The sequence below is a fragment of the Dendrobates tinctorius genome, unplaced genomic scaffold (assembly GCF_039654945.1).
Source record: "Dendrobates tinctorius isolate UK_male_01 unplaced genomic scaffold, ASM3965494v1 ptg000011l, whole genome shotgun sequence".
Taxonomy (NCBI): Eukaryota; Metazoa; Chordata; class Amphibia; order Anura; family Dendrobatidae; genus Dendrobates; species Dendrobates tinctorius.
Genome location: NW_027361679.1, coordinates 86,747,501 through 86,771,520, shown reverse-complemented (window position 1 = coordinate 86,771,520; position 24,020 = coordinate 86,747,501). Strand labels below are relative to the sequence as shown.

Genomic DNA, 24,020 nt, shown 5'->3' with positions numbered 1-24,020 from the left:
TGCAAAGTTTGTTGAAAGGATAATACTTCTTACAGTCTTCCTCTTCTGAGTAGCAGGCAGCTGTGAGATGCTTGGAAGATGCACACATAGTATGATCTAGTCTAGAGGAGGAGCTTTACTACTAAGAATTTGCAACACATTTTCACTTTCAGTTTCATACATTGTAAGTAGGGGGGTTGGGGCAGCATGAGGTTAACCAAGTATGAGATTAGATAAGGGCAGTGGAGAACAGTGACACACAAGAAGTAAGAAATGTCTCTATCTCCAGCAGAACTGCTTATCACTGTTGTTCATAGTTTGATAGAACATATATATTTGAGTAACATTTATAACATTCATATGAAAGTTCAATTATGAAATATTAATACATTTTTTTTTAAAGCTGGAGTCGGTACATTTCTACCGACTCCGACTCCAACCAAAACTAACTCCGACTCCACAGCCCTGGTACACAGCCATTATATATTTATAACTGCAACAATCAATACTAGTCTTGTTTACTGCTGTTTGAAAGGAACCTGTCACCTGATCAATGTGTTGCCTGAATCATGCTGCCAAAACTGGCAGCATAACTGCAGGCAAGTATATTCTTCTCTGAATTACTACAGTGTTTCAGAGAAGATATACTTTAGAGATCTGGCTAGGGACCATATCTTTAGACCGGACCAGTCTGGCACTGCCCACAGCTGACTCTTCCCAGCAATGCTCTAAGTTATTAACAGGTCTCTCCCTTTCTACGCACATTGGGAGAGACCTGTTTATCAACTGCAGCAACGCTGGGGAAAAGGCTGACATGGGGTGCTGCCAGACTTCAAAGTATATTTTGCAGTGTTTCAGAGAAAAATAGAGCATGCAGCAGTCCTGCGGCCAGACTTTGATTCATGCTGCATGTGTTTTTGGGCAGCATGCATAACCTAACAAGTTCCCTTTTTTTAACCCTTACACGACATGCGCCATACATGTGCTGCTCACATAGTGTCCCGCGAGAAACCCTTTATCGGCTCCATCTCAATCTTGTGTGTGTGTGTGTGTGTATATGTATATATCTCTAATTACACAGTACAGACCAAAAGTTTGGACACACCTCATTCAAAGAGTTTTCTTTATTTTCAGGACTATGAAAATTGTAGATTCACTCTAAAGGCATCAAAACTATGAATTAACACATGTGGAATTATATAATTAACAAGAAAGTGTGAAACAACTGGAAATATGCCTTATATTCTAGGTTCTTCAAAGTAGCCACCTTTTGCTTTGATTACTGTTTTGCACACTCTTGGCATTCTCTTGATGAGCTTCAAGAGGTAGTCACTGGAAATGGTTTTCACTTCACATGTGTGCCCTGTCAGGTTTAATAAGTGGGATTCCTCGCCTTATAAATGGGGTTGGGACCATCAGTTGTGTTGTGCAGAAGTCTGGTGGATACACAGCTGATAGTCCTACTGAATAGACTGTTAGAATTTGTATTATGGCAAGAAAAAAGCAGCGGCAAGAAAAACGAGTGGCCATCATTAATTTAAGAATCATTTCAGGTCAGTCAGTCTGAAAAATTGTGAAAACTTTGAAAGTGTCCCCAAGTGCAGTGGCAAAAACCATCAAGCGCTACAAAGAAACTGGCTCACATGAGGACCGCCCCAGGAAAGGAAAACCCAAGAGTCACCTCTGCTGCGGAGGATAAGTTCATCTGAGTCACCAGCCTCAGAAATCACAGGTTAACAGCAGCTCAGATTAGAGACCAAGTCAATGTATCCCCATATTTAGACAGCTATAATTTTTCTATATTTCAGCTAACAGTCCTGTATTTTGTTTTTTGCGTTACGAGTTGAAGTTTCTATTAGTACCATTTTAATGCACATTACTTTTTTTTTAACGGTTTTACATTCACTGTATTGTGACAGATCGCTGATCTGATACTCTGCAGTGCTTCTGCATTGCAGAGCATCGGAGCAGGGTCTGATGGGCAGAAAAGGAGGCGCTCACAGGCCACCTTCCTTGCAGGACCCCATGGCCATCTTGCTGCCGGGGGTCACAATGGAGCATTGTGCTGATGGAAGCACACAGGAAGCCCCCTCCCTGCGTGATTTTCTCAATGTCACTATTGAGAGCGGCATCAGAGGCGTTAAACGCCCGCGATCGGTGCCATCGCCAATTGTGGGCATTGCTGTAGGGTTTCTTAGTTCTCACACAGATCTGACAACCTATCATGACGCCGCTCAGCGTGAGCCCCCACAATCGCGGAGCCGTACATGTACTGCGCTTCTTGGGAACGCAGCCCCCTCAACGTTTGCATGTAGCTTTACACGAGGCTCACAGTATCGGTGATATTGGTTGGGCCATGGCTCCCCCCTCCATTCTGACACTGATAGGGTATAATTGTCATTTTTCTTATTTTAATAGCCTGATCATTAAAGTCAATTGAAAGTAACTTTGACCTTGTTACCTACTAGTGTTGTCTGTTAACAGTATTACTTCACTCACAGACTAAAAGGTAAAGTCAGGATATTTTGATATTTGTATTGTCTGTATGTCAAAGTTCAGAAGGACAGTGTGTCTCAATTGCCCTCCGTTGTGAAATGGTAGATTTTCAATGAATGTCTATAGCCAGACTAAGTTGTGCACAACCAAATTCCTATTGCCAGTGAAACAAGGAAACTAAATATTGCACAAAGTCAAATATTACAGGGGTTAATCAGAATCAGAAACATGACTCCGTTCTTTAATTGGCGCTACACCCAACTATGGGTTGTGTTCTGACATTGCAGCTTGACCCTCTTTAAATGGAGCTGAGCTGCAAAGCCAAGCACAATGCTTATTACAGGGGATCTGAGAATTCCTATGAAGTACATACACACTTAAATATTACTTTTATAATTTTTTTTTTTTGTAAATTCTTTCATCTAGCAAAAGTGTTTTTTTTGTCCCCAAGACTGCACCATGGAGAGAGGACCTGTCCCCTCAAGGACAGAAAACCTACAGCTTTAAAAAGTGAAGCTTCTCTGTACACTTCAGTGGTTTCCTATCCTTGAGGAAGGACCTACAGGTCCTGGCATCTGCCAGGAGGCGAAGTCTTGCCTGGGGAGTTTCCTCCCAGCAGAAGATAAATGGGAAGTGGGGCTTGATGCAGCGGTTGAGGACGTCACTACCGGCAAGGGGGTAAATGGTCTGGTGTGGCACAGTGTATCCCCTGGAGGTAGAAAACCAGTGTACCATTTCTGGAGGGAGCACAACCTGAAATGGAACAGGGTCTCCCCGGGAGGAGGAATTTTCCTGGTGGCAGTTTGGAGGGGGAAGCATGGCGTGGTGCTCCCTGTATCCCTCTAAACTACCGGGCCAGGAAGTGGAGAGATCACTTCCGGGGTCCAGTTGATGGTATTTCAGCAGGAGGAGTATAAATTCAACTTATCATGGCAAAATAATCTTGGCTGGATACATATTCTAAAATGGATGACAGCAACCAGCTAGGAAAGCCTAAGGAAGAAGCAGCACAGCTGGCATTGATAGGTCCTGCGTCAGGTGGGGTGAGTCCAGTGGTTCTTCTGCACAGTTTATCTTAATACCTGTATTTTTAATGTAAGTATAGGACAGACCTAGAAAGACTGAGGCTAAAACATAAGGAATGCTCACTATGTAGAATTAAAATTCCATCTGCTTGTATTGAAAGAACGCTAGCTGACTGTGGAGAGATGGGGGACAGCGGGTGCTCGATTCTGATGGCTTGAGACCGAATGGACCAGGGATCATCCCACTGAACCCCTGCTTTCCTTTTACCATGGGCATACTACTCGGACAACTCTGGGTGAGGGTAAAACAGTGGGGCAATATTTTATTGGACCACCAAACAGACAAATAACCTAGAACAGTCCCAGCAAAATATCAAAGATGGTGCAAGATTAATCTCACTCTTTTTCTCTTGTCTCACTGGGATTAAAGCAGCTGTGACTTTCAGGGCCAACCTCCCCCACCTGTGGCACGCACAGAGGAGGTAATGACATGCTTAGGAAGCTAATAAAGTCCGTGGAGCCTCATTTAAGAGTCTCAAACACGGGACTAGCCAGATCTTCCTCCAGGGAAGGACCCAGCCAAGGGGTGGCTCCTTTCGGAAACCACCATTACCACCATATTAAGTGGCCCTTTAAGTCAATATCCAGCTCTTTACGAGTTTACAGATATGACAAGGGAAAAAACAAGGCCAGGTATCCATCCACAGACAGCTGTTTTGGGGTGTTGCCCCTCATCATTGTATTCTGGCCAGGTGGGAGCAATGCCTAGTAGACTATCACGAAACAATCACTGACCTCAGGGAGACCAGTCAAAGAAAACACTGCGGCAACCAGAAAGGGCGCTCACAGTGAAATCCTAGGTGCTGGTCTCCCTGAGGTCCACACTGATGAGGGGCAACACCCCGAAACAGCTGTCTGTGGGTGGATACCTGGCCTTGGTATTTCCCTTGTCATGTCTGTAAACTCGTAAATAGCTGGATATTGACTTAAAGGGCCACTTAATATGGTGGTAATGGTGGTTTCCGAAAGGAGTTACCCCTGGAGGAAGATCTGGCTAGTCCCGTGTTTGGGAGTCTTAAATGAGGCTCCACGGACTTTATTTGCATATTTGTATTTCCCAGGGAGCATTGCACCTAGCATTTCACTGATTGAGTGCCCTTGCCGGCTACCGCAGTGTTTTCTTTGGTCTCCCTGAGGTCAGTGATTGTTTCGTGATGCTTAGGAAGCTGACAGACCATTGAGGTATGAAGCCAGGTGACCGGAGGATCACAACTTGGCTTCTCCGAACATCTCCATGGGGCTTAGGTGACCAGTGGGTCCAAATCCTGGCTTCCCCACATGTATCCATGGGTTCAGTGATGGTCAATGGAGCAGATCTGTGTTCTTTCAGCTGTAGCCGTGGTCCCCTAAGCTGGCATAGTTTTAGAATGTCAAATTTGTGTCCTTCATGATAGAGCCTTGATGATCTGGCAACTATCCTGTAGAGCAGACCTGGGCAAAGTGCGGCCCGCGGCAGGCCACATCCGGCCCTCTGGCTGTCAGTCTGGCCTGCGGACCGAGACAGCCGTGGGGCTGGAAGTCAGAGGTCCATGGGCAGCATGTTGCCCGCCTGGTCACTCGCTGTTTCCATGTGCACCGCTGTCTTTGATAGAGGAGGGGCCTCCGGCCACTTCCTCCACCCATCAGCGTGTGAAACAGCTGACGTGATGAAATGACATCATCATGTCAGCGGTTTACTCTGGAGAGTCCGCGCTCTGGAGGCAGGAAGCGCAGCGTCAGGGAACGGGACGAGGCGAGTATGTGGTGGTTTGTTTGTTTTTTTTTTCCCTTATGTGTATGGGCTATTTGAGTGGACATGGGGAGGCTACGGGGTGACGACATGGTGCTGCACACGGGGCTATGGGGCAACATGCAGTGCATATAGAGAGGCTGTGTGGGGCAACATGCAGTGCATATAGAGAGGCTGTGTGGGGCTCATGCAGTGCATATAGGGAGGCTGTATGGGGCTCATGCAGTGTGCATATAGGAAAGCTGTGTGCTGAAATCCCTAAGATCGATGTCCCAGTAGCCAAGGTCACCAGGAAGACCACCATCCCGTTCAAAGACTCATCAAGCCTCCACGACCCAATGGATAGGAAGGCGGACATTCTCTTAAAAAGGACATGGGAGACTTCTGCAGCTCTTATTAGAGCTAACATAGCAGCCACTTTGGTGGCCAGATCTATGTTCTTATGTATGGGTCAGTTTGAGGAACACCTTACCAACAAGACCCCTAGAGCTGATATCCTGGCATCTCTTCCCTTCATGAAGTCGTCCGAATTTGCGGCCAGGAATAGCTCCCTGTCTAATGCAACACGGAGAGCTGTCTGGCTTAAGTTCTGGTCGGGGGATAACTCCTCAAAATCGAAATTATGCTCCATTTCCTTCTCGGGCCTAAGAGTGTTTGGGCCAGCCCTAGACAACATTTTAGAGGTGGCTTCTGACAAAAAAGGGATTTCCTGAGGAAAAAACAAAATGGCCCCAGTCCTTTCGGAGAGGATTCTTCACTAGGAGACAGCCAGACTTTAGGAGCCAGGTCAGATCCAATAGAGGCTCCTGCAGGAGCTCCCACAGCCAGGGTGGTAGAAGCAAGGGCTCCCTCTTTGTGTCAATCTCCTCCAGATCTAAGGGGCAATGATGCCATTGACATCGGGGGAAGACTCCGCCACTTTGCGGAAAATTGGGCCCAAATTACACACAACCAATGGGTCTTTAGAACCATTGTGGAGGGCTACAGCATACACCTCTGCTCCACTCCCCCCGAAAGATATATTTTCCCTTCACCCATGACAGCACCACATGAGAGAGGGATCCGCCCCGCCAGGACAGGAACCTACTGAAACATAAGGGGCGGCACCTCTCCCCCTCTTCAGTTGGGTTCCTGTCATGGAACGGGATCCCAGTCTGACAGTGGCGGTGCCTGTCATGGATGAAGATGGACCCAGGGCCGTCCTGGCGCGGGAAGAGAAGGTTCAGCTTACCTGCAGCGCCGGCCATCTGTGTCCTGGAAGCGCAGTCCCCGGGGTTCCTCCTGCAGGCCCCGGGTTCGTGCGGGTGCGGTATGGCGACCTCAGTGCGGTGCTCTCCTCCTTGCCTCCCTCCCCCTGTGCGTGCCTGATCCTTCTCCCTGGACGTCAGGGGAAGCCGGGGGTGGTTTACGGTGTCTGACATCAACGGCACCTTGGGAATGCGCCTGCTGACGTCACAGATGCGACGAACATATGGCGCCTGGTGCTGCGCCGGCCACAGAGGATGGAGAACGGCCGGCGGTCACAGGGGGAAAGGGTACCGCTCACTGGATCACTCATCGGAGACATCTACAAGAGAGAGCAGGGAGCAGGACGGCCAGGAGTGACAATGGGGTCTCAGGAGGAGCGTTCACCATCTCCATTGTCTCTGCCTCCGTTGCAGACCTCTCCACGCAAACATGGGAGCCGTTCAAGTGGCAAGAGCAGCAGCCGCCCGAGCCATAGATCGAGGGATTCCTCGAGGTCGAGAGAGCGCAGGCCGCATGCTCCAACACAGCCTCCGAGTCCGGTATCCGACTTTTGGGTGGTGAGTGATCTCCGTGAATGTTAGACCAATATTAATAGGGTCCCTCTTGTGTTATTTTTTCCTTAGGGAAAAGGCAAAAAAGCAGTGAGCAAAAGAAATAATAGAGTGTGCTATATGCCAGAGCCCCTTAGAAAAAGATTGGCAAAAGGACCTTTGCGCCAGCTGTATCCAGCGGACTATGGCGGACGAGGTGCCGAGCCTGGCAACTAACCTCAGATCGGTCATAAGGTCCGAGGTAGAAGGCTCACTTAAAATATTATTAAAGAAAAAGGAAAAAAGTAGGAGTCTCCCCAAGTTCTTCATCAGGCTCTTCCTCGTCTGAATATCAGATTGAACACAGTTTCTCCTCCTCCTCGGGTAGTGATACGGGGGCAGGCCATATTTCCCAGTAGAGGATACAGACGCTCTCCTTAAGGTCATTAGGACAACCATGGGCCTACAGGAGGAGAAAGTAACTAAGTCCCTAGAAGACGTAATGTTTGGGGGATTGCAGGAAAGGAAAAAGCGCACCTTTCCGGTCAACGACAAAATCCAAGCACTCATTGAAAGAGAGTGGAGGAAGCCTGAAAGATCGGGTAGCCTTCCCTCCTCCTCAAAAAGGAGATATCCCTTTGAGCCTAAAGATACAGACATCTGGGACAAGGTCCCAAAAATTGATGCGGCAGTATCCAGATCATCAAAAAAGTCGGCCCTGCCCCTAGAAGACTCAGGAGTGCTGAGAGATCCGCTAGATAAGAAAGCACACTCCTACCTAAGACATACATGGGAAGCAGCGGCAGGGGGCCTGAAACCGGCAATAGCCGACACCTGCACAGCCCGATCCTTAATGATCTGGTTACAGCAGCTGGAAGAAAAACTCGCATCCAAGGTGTCAAGGGAAAAAAATTTGGGAGAGATGTATCTGCTACACGGAGCAGCCGCCTTTTTGGCTGACACCTCTGCCGATTCCATGAGGTTGACAGGCGAGGGCAGTGGGGTTATCAAACGCCGCAAGGCGGGCATTATGGCTTAAAGGCTGTCCAGGAGATATACAGTCAAAAGCTAAATTATGCTCTCTGCCGTGTGATGGACAATTTCTTTTCGGAAAAAGTTTAGACGACATCCTCGAAAAAGCTGGGGATAGAAAGAAAGGCTTTCCCAGATTTATGGGAGATCAAAGAAGACCGCCCTTTCGGAGGGGAAAATTCAATAGAGGCCGTCCCCCGGGGGATCGGAAAAGATGGGAGGACAAAAGAGAGAATCCGGATTCATGTTTGGAGGAGCCACTTCATCTGCAAAAAAAGTCCCCTTAATGACGCCAATGTCCCTGTAGGGGGGAGACTGATGCTCTTTTATCAGGAATAGGAAAATATCTTCCAACACTTGGATTTTAAACATCATCAAAAAAGGCCTAAAATTTCCTTTTTTCAATGGCCGAGAGCATCGTTTGTGGTGACCCCTGTCAGGAAAGGGTTGGAAGAGCAGTCAGCCCTAGAAGCAGAGATCCTAGGTCTGCTGGACAAACTCGCCCCTCTTCCTAATAAAAAAAACGGATCATTCATTCATAACAAATATAAATCTCAGAGGCCTCAACCAATGGATGGAAAACCAGACTTTCAAAATGGAGTCAGTCGCTTCGGCCATAAAGCTGTTACACCACAATTGCTTTATGGCCATAGTCGACTTAAAGGATGCCTATTACCACATCCCGATCCATCCAGAGTACCAGAAGTACTTAAGGGTAGCTCTCTACATCCAGGGCAACCTCAGACATTTTCAGTTCAGAGCCCTTCCATTCGGCATATCCATAGCCCCGAGAGTGTTTACGAAGGTCGTAGCGGAGATGACAGCCTTCCTCCGAATCCACAACACAATTATAATACCCTACTTAGACGATTTTCTAATTGTGGGCAACTCGGAACTTCACTGCGTAGAACAAGTGGAAAGGGTAACAGACCCTGCAGAGACTGGGCTGGATGGTAAATATCAGTCAAGGCTACAACCCCTAAATAGACAAACATTTTTGGGATTCATCTTAGACTTGGAACAGCAGATTTGTCTCTTACCAGAGGCAAAGGTGGAGAAGGTGAGGAATATGACCTTGGCAGCAATAGACCAACCTCACACGACCCTGAGAGGGGCAATGTCCTTACTAGGCACTCTGACAGCCAGTATCCCAGCGGTCAGTTGAGCACAATTTCATACCCGTCAACTGCAAGCAGAGATTCTATCAGCACAGAAATTGCTAAGAGGGCATTTAGAAGGAAGGCTGGAACTTTCCAGGGAAGTCAAAAACTCAGATGGTGGCTGGACAGAACAAACCTAGCAGCAGGTACATTGTGGCACAGGCCAGTATCTGACGTGATTCTAACGGACGCAAGCTCCTCGGAGTGGGGAGCATACCTGAGAGGACAGGCAGCCCAGGGGTCCTGGGGACGTCAAGAACAAAACGCATTCTCCAACCTAAGAGAATTAAGGGCAGTAAACAAAGCCCTAAAGACATTCATCCCCAGTCTAGAATGTCGCAATGTCCGGATCATGTCGGACAACAGAGTGACAGTGGCTTATATCAACCACCAGGGAGGGACAAGGTCACACTCCCTAATGAGCGAAACCAGCGAGATCTTTCACAGAGCAGAACGACACCTACTCTAACGGCCTTACACATCAGAGGGGCAGAGAACATACAGGCCGATTTTCTAAGCCGCAACACGTTAAGACAGGGAGAATGGGCCCTAAATCACTTAGTGTTTCAAAAGATAGTACAACTCTGGGGAGAGCCAGTAATAGACCTCTTTGCCAACAAAAGCAACAGGCAGGTAAAGGGATTCTGTTCATTAAACCCAAAAGAAGACCCATGGGCAGTAGACGCATTGCAAATTCTGTGGAACTTCAAACTGAGTTACGCCTTTCCCCCGGTAGCTCTAATCCCGGCGGTAGTGAAGAAAATAAGAGTGGATTAGGGCAGAGTGATCTTGATAGCCCCGTTCTGGCCAAAAAGGCCCTGGTTTTTCGCTACTACAGATGATGTCCCTCTCAGACCCATGGGTGCTGCCAGAGATTCCAGACCTGCTAACTCAGGGTCCGGTATTCCACAAGCAAGTCAAGGGGCTCCATCTGACAGCGTGGAATTTGAGAGGTCACTTTTAAAAGATAGAGGTTTCTCCCCGGGGTTGGTGGCTACACTGATGAAAAGTAGAAAGCCAGTAACAACCAATATATACTGTAGGACATGGAATAAGTTTCTGCAGTTCCTAGGAAAACAGTTAGCCTTGATCGGGGGTTCTTGATCTATCTTAGAGATCCTGCAGGCAGGACTACAACTAGGCCTAGCGGTAAATACACTCTAAGTACCTGTTTCAGCACTAGGCGCTCTCTATAATTGTAATATAGCAGCAAACAGATGGGTAGCTAGATTCATTAAATCCTGCCACAGGTCTAGGCCAATCCCCTTGCCAAAAATAGCTCCCTGGGATCTAAACCTGGTGTTAGAAGCTCTCACGAGGGAGCCATTTGAACCTGTGCAACAAATACCAGTGAAATACCTTACCCTAAAAACCATTATTTTAGTGGCCCTTACATCGGCACGTAGAGTGACTTGCAGGCCCTCTCAGTTAACCCACCTTATACCCAGGTGTACCAAGACAGGGTTGTCCCCTGTTTACTTACCGAAAGTTGTATTAGATTTCCATCGTAGCCAGGAAATTGTCCTCCCCTCCTTCTGTGAGAATCCAAAAAACCCAGCAAGAGGAGAAATTCCATAATCTAGATGTCAAAAGAGCCTTCTTAGAGTACATATCAGTGACTAGCCAGTGGAGGAGGTCCCAGTCCCTATTTGTAGCCTTCCAGGTTGCCAGGAAGGGTTACGGAGTATCAAAAGGGACTATTGCCAGATGGATTAGGGAGGCCATTAGTGTAGCCTACTCAGCTAGTGGCGTTCCGATTCCTGACGGCATCAAGGCTCATTCCACCAGAGCCGTGGTGACCTCCTGGGCTGAAAAAGCAGAGGTATCAATTGAGCAAATTTGTAAGGCCGCTACCTGGGCCTCACCCTCAACCTTTTTTAAACACTATAGATTAAATCTATCCTCCTCTGCTGACTTAACCTTTGGTAGAAGGGTGCTGCAAGCGGTGGTCCTCCCTAAGGTGTTTCCAAGTCACCAAAAATCTCTCATGTGGTGCTGTCATGGGTGAAGGGAAAACCACCATGGTTACTTACCGGTAGCCGGTTTTTCCAGAACCCATGACAGCACCCGTATATTTTCCCCCCCCCCCCCTTTTTTTCACCAAATGGGTGTGCACAATAGTCGGGTGCATTTGTGTGATGTGGTGATGTAACTAACCGGGAAGTCCTCTCAATGCTCTGTAATCCAACTGAAGCAGGGGAGAGGTGCCACTCCTTATGTTTCAGTAGGGTCCTGGCGGGGCGGATCCCTCTCTCATGTGGTGCTGTCATGGGCTCTGGAAAAACCGGCTACCGGTAAGTAACCATGGTGGTTTCCCCCACTGTAGTCCCGACAGACTCTGCCATGTGGCCAGACCTACAAGAAATGGTCAGTTCAGCGGTTATAGCGCCAGTTCCCCTGACAGAGGCGGGCAAGGGGCACTACTCGCTATTCTCCATCGCAAAACGATCCGGCAAGGCCCGAACTATTATAAATCTAAAGCCGTTAAACACCTGGGTCAGGTACAAAAGATTCCGCATGGAATCAATTGGGTCAGCAATCCATCTCCTAGACCGGGATGCTGTCATGTGCACTCTCGACCTGAAGAGCGCTTACGATCAGGTCCCGATCCATCCCTCATCTCAGAAATTGCTAACGTTTGCAGTCAAACTTCTAACACAGACCTTCCAGTTCCAATGCCTCCCATTCGGGCTGGCCTCGGCCCCCCCGAATCTTCACAAAGCTGGTAGCGGAGGTAGTGGCCTACCTGAGAAGCCAAGGAATCGTGATTATACCATACTTAGACAATTTCCTCCTGGTGGCAGGATCGGATAACAGTAATGGAGTTCCTAGGCTGGATTATCAACTGGCAGAAGTCAGACCTGATACCAGAAAACGGGAAGGTCTTCCTCGGGGTACTCCTCGACTCAGGATGCAGAATATCTCTTCAACCAGAAGAAAAGCAGGAGGCAATACAAAACAAAATTAAAGACCACCTGAAACGCCGTGCCTCCACAAGAGCGGCCATGAAGGTTCTGGGGCTTATGTGACAGCATGCATTCTGTGTGTCAGATGGGTTCAGTTCCTTTCGAGACCCTTACAAAAGGAGATTCTCTTGATATGGGACCGGCGTCTGTCCTCTCTCGACAGACCCATAAATCTTCCAGGGCATGTAAGGAAATCGCTTCGATGGTGGACACAGCCCGAAAACCTGCAGGTGGACGTACTATGGACTACCTCTCCATATGTAGTAGTCACCACAGACGCCAGCACGTGGGGATGGGGAGCCCATGTAGAAGGGAAGATCTTTCAGGGCAGATGGCCAGAAGACATCAGACAGGTCATCCAATTTCAGGGAACTTTATGCGGATTGCAAGACCCTAAGACTAAACCGGACTACCCTAAAGAATCAACACATCCGAATATTGTCCGACAATGTGACAGCAGTTTCGTTCCTGAAGCACCAGGGAGGTCCCAGGCATCAACCACTTCAGACCCTCGCAGAGAAAATATTTTCCTGGGCAGAAGGCGTAGTCCTCTCAGTAACTGCAATTCACCTGGAGGGTTCCCAGAATGTAGTAGTGGACTATCTGAGCAGACAGCAGGTCTGCCCGACAGAGTGGGAGCTGAACCAGGAGATATTCCACCAACTGTGTCAGCTCTGCGGGACCACTGGAATAGATTTATTCGCAAACAGAAAAAACTCGGTCTCCAGATTCTACTCCTTGAGCCCTGCGGGCCATCCGGAAGGCATAGATTCCCTGAGCCAGGTCTGGGAAGAACCTCTCATACGCGTTCCCACCGCTGGCACTCATCCCGGCAGTACTCGGGATGATCCGCGAGGACCACGCAAAGGTGATGATGGTTGTCCCTTTCTGGCCGAGAAGAAGTTGGTTTCCACTACTGGGGGGCCATGGCACTGGAAAGCCCAATCGAGCTCCCTCTGAAGAAAGATGTGATCCACCAAGGCCCGATCTGCCACCCGAATCCAGCATGACTTCACCTCTCGGCCTGGATCCTTAAAGGGACATCCTGAAAGCAAAAGGCTTATCAGATCAGGTCATATATACTCTACAGGCCAGCAGGAAACGGTCACATCCGCAATATACCTAAAGATATGGAAGAGGTTCTGTCTGGAGGGTGGCAGGTCTGACTTTGTCAGGTACACCTGACCTCCCTAGCATCCTAAACTTCCTGCAGTCGGGGTTTAATAAAGGCCTTAAACCCAGCACTTTAATAGTCCAGATTTCGGCCCTGAGCTCCTTCTTTGATTATCCCTTGGCTTCTCACCCTTGGGTAGTAAGGTTCATAAGGGCCACAGAACGGCTATGCCCTACAATCGGGCAACTCGCCCCACCTTGGGACCTTAGCTTGGGCCTTAGATCCCTTTGTAAGAATCCTTATGTTCCCAGTGAGATGTCCATCTCGATTCTCGCACGGAAGACTGCATTTCTCGTAGCCATCACCACGGCTAAGAGAATTGGGGAGCTCCAGGCCCTGTCCACCAAGGATCCATATCTCCAAATCAGAGAAGACTGTATAATCCTGAGATTAGACCCGGCATTTATTCTGAAGGTAGCCTCTAGCCAAAATTTAAACCAGGAGATAGTGTTACCATCCTTCTGTGACAACCCTCGCAAAGGGAAGGAACAGAGTCTCCACTCTCTAGACGTGAGACGTGCTGTTATAGACTATCTAGAGGCCACTAACAGTTGGCTCATTCACCCAAACCTATTCCTCCTTTTTGGGAGAAGGAATAAGGGGGAAAAAAGCCTCTAAGACATCCACCACAAGATGGATTACTTCAATAATCTCAAACCCCTACCAATCTGAAGGCACTAACCCGCCAGATAGCCTAAGGGCCTACTCTACCAGGGCGATATCGGCCTCTTGGGCCGAGTGAGCAGGTGCCTCAGTAGAGCAAATCTGTAGGGCAGCAACCTGGGCCAGACTTGACACATTTTGCAAGCACTACAAGCTTGACGTGCTTTCTGGTCAACAGACCGCATTTGAGAGAGAGGTTCTCAAGGTGGTAATCCCATCCTGAGGGAGGTGCTTTGGTACTCTCCAATTGTGCTGTCAGGTGGACGTCCTGGAAAATAGGTATTAGACCTATCGGTAATGATGTTTCCAGGAGTCCATCCTGACCGCACGGGTAGTTCCCTCCCTGTTCATGTTATGTCATATGCTGTAATGATTTTTTTCATTAAAGTGTTATTTGCATTATCCACACTGTGGTACTCCTTAAATCACTGAGGGAAAGTGGATGGGACGGGACCTTTCAACCTCTCGTGTGCTTTCCTGTCCCTGTAAGGAGGAGGAGGACATCCTCCAATGGTACTGTCAGCATGGACTCCTGGAAACCTCATTACCGGTAGGTCTAATACTTATTTTCTCCAGTTACTTTTGTGAAAATTAAAAATGAGTCTAAATTTAAAATGTTGTGAAAAAAAGTAAATGTTCATTTTTGCCTTCCACACTTCAGTTCCTGTGAAACATCTGAAGGGTTAATAAACTTCAATGTGGTTTTGAGCACCTCGAGGGGTGCAGTTTTTAGAATGATGTCACTTCTATTGTGTGGTGTAACTGTTGTAAGGGCATACAAATGAAAAGTTTGAAAATTGCAAAACTTTCAAGTTTTCTCATTTGCCAATACATTATATTACAATATAATATATTTTTTAACAAATTTAAACGCCAGTCATAGCAAATAAATGTTGCCACTATCATGATGTACGATATGTCACAAAAAATGTTTCCGAAACACTATAATCCGCTGAAGCGTTCCAGAGTTATTACCCCATAAAGTGACACTGCTCAGAATTGTAGAATTTGGCCTGGTCATAACTGAGAAAACAGGATGATCTGCTTTAACACGTAATAAGTTGCAACTATGAAGTGCACATTCGTTTTGAATGTCTTTTTGTTTTTAGATTTGTCGGCTGGGTTGTGTTTTTGTTTTTTATTTTTGGGCTTTTTTTTCCCCTAATAAAAATATCCTGCTTTAGCTACCAGTTCCATCCACCTGTGTAATTCCTTTTGGCTGGGCGTTGTTTTTTCTTGCCTTTCCCCTGGCTCTATTCTCATCTGACCGAGAGTAACCTCAGCTGTGTACTAGTAGAAAAGGAAATGATATGCACATCCTCGGGGAAGCTTGTGATGCAGCACGGTGTCGTAGTGCTGGGGGTGGGCTGTCAGCACATCCCTGACGTGTAGCCATACAAGCAGATGGTGCTGTGGGCTGATGGTTGCCTTCCAATTACAGAGAGGCAACAGGGTGATGTCACACCACTACTAGGCATTTTGATGGGGACTGTTTTTAACAGTCAATGCTACTGGCGTGGAGCAAGGCGGACATTACACATTGCATCAGGGAACATTTGGCTGCCAAAATGCTATGTAAGTATTGTTAACAATCGGCTACAAAATGGGTGCTTTCTTAATCTCTGAAATTAAGCAGTGCACATAAACCAGTATTTTAATGGCTTCTCTATTATCTTGTAGTAACTCTCATTTTATTTAGTATTTGTATAGTACTATCTTGTAGGTATACTTATGTATAATCTGATCCTTCATTTTTATATTAAAACATTTACATAAAATATGTATATATTTATATTAACAAGTCTATATTTGAAATAAAGAATTGTATGTATGCAGTGCCCACCTCCATTTTATACATATGGGTGATTTTGTTGATCCCATTTAAAAACAATACTTTGGTCTGTTTTGACCAGATAACTTTTATTAGCAATTTTATCCATCGAATGTTTTTTTTTTTTCTTTACAATTTGGACAAAATAAATAGATCAGTATTTTCAAGGGAATTTCACATTGGTCAAATACTAGCCCAGATAACCAAAAATCTGAACCAAGATGCACTAACTGGTTTAATGCTAACAGTTTTGTGGTATTTGTTTTGAGATACTTTAAGGAATCTGCAGGATTTTATGTAACCTGAGGGCAGGATAACATATGGTAAGAGCTGAGTCACTGTTTTCAGGGATGTCACTTACTAGGCTGTGTGCTGTTCCAGTACAATTAGTGTTTTTATCATCAGGAGATGATCACTACAGGACTAGCTGCCAGTGTGCATCCTGGTCCACATCTGCCCTCATTACTGATTAGGAGATTACTGTCAACCTACAATATACAAGCAAAGCTGCTAATCAGGGATCTCGTCATAGATAGCTCTGCTACATCTAAAAACGGACAAGGCTATCACAACTACTGCACACAGTAAACAGTGATACATTACTGGAATCAGGGTCTTTCTCTAGATTATACTGCTCTTAGATGAGGTAGCTAAAACCTGGTGACAGATTCCCTTAAAATAGTTGTAGGTAACTTGTTAATTTAAACATTAGACTGTACTTTTTTGGCAACTGAGATTCAGCACCTGTGCCTTGATACAATGAGCTCCTGACCATATTTTCCTGCTGACTGAACCATGTGGAGCAGGAAATACTCACTGTTTAATTGTAGCCATGTAGGTTTTACTATAAAGTGCTGCAGCATTTCAAAGTAAGCATCAATTGAAATGCCGGCCAGGAACTGTATCTCAGATGCCCGATCCTTTCCGTTTCTCCCATCCCTGATGTTCATGACTGTCTAGTGTCTCCCAATGTGTGCATAGTCTTTTACATCCTGGGGAACAGAGTGAGGTGTAGGCTCTGGAGACTGGTCTTGGACTGCTCATCTGAAGCGCATAGTCCCCGGTTGACTTTTCACAATGTTTTCTCTGAAACACTGCGGCAATTCACAGTAAATTGCACACCGCTGCAATTATGCAGGGGGTTTGTAATTCATGCTGTCTGTGATTCACTTTAGGGGTTTCCTTTCAAAATTGTGACCTACAATAGAGAATGCAAATCTTAGACTGCTTCTATTTTGTTCTTGAGGTCCTGGCTGTCGGAGATTACATGGTGTGCTAGAACCCGCTCAGGATCATAAGCGTATATGTACAACATGCGGTTTTTAACAGGTTATCAAATTGATTTCTCATGGCAAAGCTGTCATACATTCTCTAATTAGTGATATAATAGTCATTCATGCTTTCTGGAAATGAAGCCACTTATTTTGCAATGTACAATTAAAATAGAATTGTTTAGTGCTGCATTCATGATGCCTTACAATTATGGATTTACCCAGTGCACACTTACTGTGGTTAGTAGGTTACAAACTTGTCTTGACTAATCACAGGATAGGTTATAAATGTCTGGGGTCACTGATCTCAGGAACTGAAGTGCTATGTCACCTGTTGTCATAGACCATCTTTGAGCTGCATGGATTTATCTCCTCCAATGTGGCGGTAGGTATGAATTATCTCAGGTCACATTAGGCCTCTTTCACACTTCAGTTTTTTGTGTCAGTTAAAATCCGCCAAAAAGGCAGAAAAGCGGATCCGTTCCTAACTGACGTGAACGGATGCCACAGGATCCGTTTTGTGACGGATCCGCAGAATGAAGAATTTTAAAAGAACCGCTGGCGAGAGTTTTTTTCATCCGCCAGAAAGGATTTCAGGGTTAATTTTCTCCCTGACTTCCTTTCTCCGGGCATGCGCACTGGAAAATGCGGATCCAACAGCAAAAAAAAGTTGCAAGGTCCGTCCAGGCATGCCGGCGGACGCAAAAAATTTGGCGGATCCGCAAAACAACGGATCCAACGGATGGCCATCCGTCAAGATCCACCAGTAATGCTACTCAATGGGGAAAAAAACGGATCCGCAAAAAAAAATGGCGGATCCGTTTTTTCAAAACCTGGCATATTTTGACTGATGGTCAAAAACGGAAGTGTGAAAGAGGCCTAAGCACTAACAATTATTCAAACACAGCACTTATCTTCTGGCTAGGCAATGTTTATAGTGTAACTATAATTTTGTAAAAGTCTATAAATTTCAGGAATTGCATATTGCTGATCGGTGGGGTACAGGTTGTAAAATCCTCACTGATCAGTCAAAAATCTGCTCTTAAGACACAGGCTACAATCTATAATTTGGCTGTTTGCTTAGTTATTTTTTTTTTTTTTGGATTATATGGGTTTTAACATAACTGAAGACACTAGGTTTTAACTTTCAGTGTTGGATGATAACTTGTTTAGTGTGGGTCTGACCACTTGGATTCGAACCAATTTGCAGAACTGGGCACTTCTATTCTTGATGGCAAGGTGACGCAGCTCACATTCTCAACTTCCGCTCCGTTCATTCCTTAGGAGGTTGCTGAGTGCTGCACTCTACAGCAGTGAGCACTCTGCAGCCCTGCACTTTACCCCCACACTCTACAGCCCTGTAGAGAATGAACAGATTAGTGGTCCCACATCAAAGGGTCCCGTTACATTGAGCGATGCACCAGCGATCCCGACAACGATACGACCCGGTCAGGATCGCTGGTGCACCGCTAAATGGTCGCTAGTGAGCTGCCAAACAGGCAGATCTCTCCAGCGACACAGCAGCGATACAGCGATCCGTTGGGGGTCGCTGTTACCTGTCACACTGCAACGATTCTGACGACTTCTGCCTGCGTCCATGAGTTCTGCGATGTCGCTAGTCGGCGCCGAACACAGCGATGCATGCCGGCCAGCGGGACGCCAAGGACGAAAAAATGGCCCAGGCCATTCAGGCACGATCAGTGATATCCAGCAGGGGGCGGGGGCGGTCGCAGGTACATGTCACACAAAGCGAGATAGCTGTTGCATCACAAAATCTGTGACGCTTTAGCGATCTCGCTATGTGAGAAAGGCCCTTTACCCTCTGCTAAATTTTGTAACTGAGATAAGCTTCCCAACCAGGATAAAAAATGCCTGCTTTACCTATTCGTTCGACTGCCTTCCACTGAGCAAGAAGTATCACCTGTGGATAGGTGGTAACTTACTTTAACTGAACAACCCCCCTAAGGAGTCTCATCACATGTAATTCCTCATTACACAGATAACTCGTGACATCTATGCCATTCGCAGTGACAGATACCAGGGTTATTGTGGTTTCTCTCAGGCTGTAGACCCTAAGCTAGGAAAGCTGGTGCTGGAGAATAGTAGGATACAAGCGAGATTTAATAACTTGAGTATATGGGAATGTCATGTCTATTGTTTACTATACTTGGACTAAGAATGTGTTTTTTGTTTTGTGTTTTTTTTGGTTTTTTAGTGACACTGGAGTGTGATTCAGAGAGGTCTGCTATGGAAGTACATGTAAAGCCACATGAGTCCACAGAACAGGATGTCTGCTTGAGTGATATATTGGTAACTTCCTCACCAAAGTAAGCTCCTTAAACTAAGGTGTACTGCATTCTTATTTCACTGCCAATCTGCAGCAATTGAGTTGAGATGCTTTCGTTACACAACTTGGGATTTTCCTGTAACATAATTGTATTTTCAACAAATACATGAAATTGTGTATATAATTCTACACAAAACACTTTAGGCATCTGGAATATTAATTACTCTCTTGGTCGTCAAATTACTGGACTCTGTCCTCCATTTATATTCCTTCTATAGTCAATGGTAACAGAGCAGTGTAGCACTGATGTATTGCTGCCCCACATGCTGGGACCCTCTCTCATGCACCATTTTGGGGGAACATGTCTGCTTCCATAAACATGATGGCGAGGGCACACCCTGCTTTTATATACAGTTAGGCCAATATATATTTGGACATAGACAACATTTTTCTAATTTTGGTTCTAGACATTACCACAATGAATTTAAAACAAAACAATTCAGATGCAGTTGAAGTTCAGACTTTCAGCTTTCATTTGAGGGTATCCACATTAAAATTGGGTGAAGGGTTTGAGTTTCAGCTCCTTTAACATGTGCCACCCTGTTTTTAAAAGGACCAAAAGTAATTGGACAAATAACTCCAAAGCTATTTCATGGACAGGTGTGGGCAATCCCTTCATTATGTCATTCTCAATTAAGCAGATAAAAGGCCTGGAGTTGATTTGAGGTGTGGTGCTTATATTTGGAAGGTTTTGCTGTGAAGGAAAGTGGTCAAAGGAGCTCTCCATGCAGGTGAAACAAGCCATCCTTAAGCTGCAAAAACAAAAAATCCATCCGAGAAATTGCTACAACATTAGGAGTGGCAAAATCTACAGTTTGGTACATCCTGAGAAAGAAAGAAAGCACTGGTGAACTCATCAATGCAAAAAAGACCTGGGCACCCACGGAAGACAACAGTGGTGGATGATCGCAGAATAGTCTCCATGGTGAAGAAAAACCCCTTCACAACAGCCAACCAAGTGAACAACACTCTCCAGGAGGTAGGCGTATCAATATCCAAATCTACCATAAAGAGAAGACTGCATGAAAGCAAATACAGAGGGTTCACTGCACGGTGCAGGCCACTCATAAGCATCAAGAATAAAAAGGCTAGACTGGACTTTGCTAAAAAACATCTAAAAAAGTCAGCACAGTTCTGGAAGAACATTCTTTGGACAGATGAAACCAAGATCAACCTCTACCAGAATGGTGGAAAGAGAAGTATGGCGAAGTTGTGGTACAGCTCAGGATCCAAAGCATACCACATCTGTAAAACACGGCGGAGGCAGTGTGATGGCTTGGGCATGCATGGCTGCCAGTGGCACTGGGTCACTACTGTTTATTGATGATGTAACACAGGACAGAAGCAGCCAAATGAATTCTGAGGTATTCAGAGCCATACTGTATGCTCAGATCCAGCCAAATGCAGCCAAACTGATTGGTCGTCATTTCATACTACAGATGGACAATGACCCAAAACATAAAGCCAAAGCAACCCAGGAGTTTATTAACGCAAAGAAGTGGAATATTCTTAAATGGCCAAGTCAGTCACCTGATCTCAACCCAATTGAAAATGCATTTCACATGTTAAAGACTAAACTTCAGACAGGCCCACAAACAAACAGCAACTGAAAACCACCGCAGTGAAGGCAGAGCATCAAAAAGGAGGAAACACAGCGTCTGGTGATGTCCATGAGTTCATGACTTCAGGCAGTCATTGCCAACAAAGGGTTTTCAACCAAGTACTAGAAATGAACATTTTATTTACAATTATTTAATCTGTCCCATTACTTTTGGTCCCTTTAAAAACAGGGTGGCACATGTTAAGGAGCTGAAACTCCTAAACCCTTCATCCAATTTTAATGTGGATACCCTTAAATGAAAGCTGAAAGTCTGAACTTCAACTGTATCTGAATTGTTTTGTTTAAAATTCATTGTGGTAATGTCAAGAACCAAAATTAGAAAAATGTTGTCTCTGTCCAAATATATATGGACCTAACTGTATATATTATATATTCCTCCCTTATATTCTCACAACATACCAAAAAGCATTACAACAGCTTAAGCAGTAAAAAATCGGTTATATTCACAGTTACACTTTAAGACTGCATTTTTTTTCATTTGGTGATCAGCTGCTTAAATGGCAATAACACAAATATTTGTAGATCCTGTTACATTAGAGTGGTTGTGCAATCAGAGGCAAACATTAAGGGCTCCTGTTGGGATTTTATACCCCAAACTGATGGCATGTATGCAAAGGTGCTTTTAATATTGATTAAATCATTACTTTTCTTGGATAAATGCTAATGAGTTACTAGTGTAACAGGGTGGGACATGGCACTTACAGGTCTCATGTGCTCTTTCTATTCCCTACCTCCTGTCAGTGACAGGTAATTTTGCTACACTGATGATTCATTAGCATACAATTTAGACTATGAATGTTTCTAAAACAGAACTAAGGGTACCGTTATACTAAAGGCCCTTTTACATTTAGCGATGCACCAGCGATACGACCCGGTCAGGATCGCTGGTGCATCGCTAAATGATCGCTAGTGAGCTTCCACACAGGAAGATCTCACAGCGATGCAGCAGCAACGCAGCGCACAATACTCGCCTTTCACACACAGCGATCCTGACGTCCGCCTGCCTCCACGCGTCGCTCGTCTCACACAGCAGGAAGCCCAGCAGAAAGCAGACGACGAGAAATGGAGCTGGACATTCTCGCGCGATCAGCGATGGACAGCGGGGAAGCCGGTCGGAGGCAAGTATCACACATAGCGATATCGCTAGTGATATCGCTAGAACGTCACAAAATCAGTGACGTTTTAGCGATATTGCTAGCGATATCGCTATGTGTAAAACCCCCTTAAGCGATGCACCAGCGATCCCGACAACTATATGGATTGCTGGTGCATCGCTAAGCAGTCGCTAGTGAGCTGCCACACAGGCAGATCTCACCAGCGACATAGCAGCGGTCGGAGGTCGCTACTTACCTGTCAGACGCGGCGATCCTGACGTCCTCCGCCTGCGCGTTGCTCGTCGGCGCCACAGGAAGCGCCCGACGAGAAATGGTCCAGGACGTTCTCGCGCGATCAGCGACAGACAGCAGGGGAGCCGGTCAGAGGTAAGTATCACATGCAGCGATATCGCTAGCATTATCGCTGCTACGCCACAAAACCAGTGACGTTACAGCGATATTGCTAGCGATATCACTATGTGTAACGGGCCCTTAACTACTGCAACAAAAATGATTTAATCTGCATTAAAACAGATTAATGTGCTTACTCTTTTTGCCACCATAACTTGGAGACCTAATGTTTACTTGCCAAAAAAGCCATATTTTGGTACCTGTTAAGGGGATACACAAATCCACACTTTTAATGATGGAACTACAGTTCTGACAATTTAGGCACCCACATGTCTTATTAATTACTAAAAAGTTTACTCTTTGCTCAAATGTATGTAACTTATACTGATCATGTTATTTCCAGCTATATCTTTCTTCAATGGAAATATTTTGATTAAAAAAATACTGGAATATGTATCACGTTCTTCATGCGTTGACTAGTTGCAGTACATGCTAATGTACGGTTGGGCTTCTGCAGTTGGGTTACCTGTCTGGCTTGTATACATAGTCAAATCTCCTTCCTAGGTAGGTTGTTACATTAGTTCCTATTATTTTTTTTTTTGCAGCAAAGAAATTGTGCAGGAGCAGTCCAAAATTGAGCCTGAACCTTCTGATGAAAACAAAATGGACCAACTTGGTGATGAAGCAAAGGTTGAAGCAGAAATTACTTCGGAGGATGGTATGCACCCATATGTTCTTATTTTGTCGTTTTATCTGCCTAAGGCTAGTTTCACACTAGCGTTTATTCGACGCAGCGCACGGCGCCGCTAAGCCCCGCCCCCTGCCCGCCCCATCCGGTCATCGCCGCCTACTATCGCACATGGACGCTTGCGATCTGCGCACCCTATCTTTACCTTCAAAAGTGCGCAGCGCACGCCAAAATCCTACTAGCGCACGGCCAGCGCAGCGCACCCTATGCTAAAGATGGGGTGCGCAGATCGCAAGCGTCCATGTGCGATAGTAGGCGGCGATGACCGGATGGGGCGGGCAGGGGGCGGGGCTTAGCGGCGCCATGCGCTGCGTCGAATACACACTAGTGTGAAACTAGCCTTACAGTTCCTAATATGTTGGACGTTTATTTACAGTAAATAATCTTTACAAAGATGTGGTTCATTGGGCAATAATGCAGAAAGCACTCTAAGGCTGTGTACACACAGTGTTTTTTTCGCGGTTTTTCCCGCGGAGAAAAAGAAGCTTCCCATTCATTCCTATGCATTTAGCACTTTTTGTGCACATTGATGCGTTTTTTACCACGAAAAAAACGCATCGCGGTAAAAAGTGCAGCATGCTCATTTTTCCACATTTCTGGCTAGTTCAATGCGTTTTGAAAACGCGCCGGAAAAAAGCGCAAAAACCGAAGACAAAAAAGGCGTGGTTTCTGGGAAGGGAGTCAGGTTTTTGAGC

At 45.9% G+C, this 24,020-nt stretch overlaps 1 protein-coding gene across 6 annotated transcripts in view; it reads left to right on the top strand.

Moving 5' to 3' along the window:
* Nucleotides 1-24,020, top strand: part of ACSBG2 (acyl-CoA synthetase bubblegum family member 2) — a 143,257-nt gene that overhangs the window by 50,367 nt on the left and 68,870 nt on the right. For 5 of the 6 annotated variants that reach the window (XM_073544291.1, XM_073544316.1, XM_073544298.1 and 2 more), the window contains 2 exons: nt 19,380-19,491; nt 23,183-23,295. In XM_073544291.1, the coding sequence (XP_073400392.1) occupies nt 19,412-19,491; nt 23,183-23,295 (193 nt within the window). In that variant the 5' untranslated portion in view covers nt 19,380-19,411. Of the gene's footprint in view, nt 1-15,481; nt 15,638-19,379; nt 19,492-23,182; nt 23,296-24,020 lie in introns of those variants that run through there. The other variant, XM_073544277.1, reaches the window with a different exon arrangement.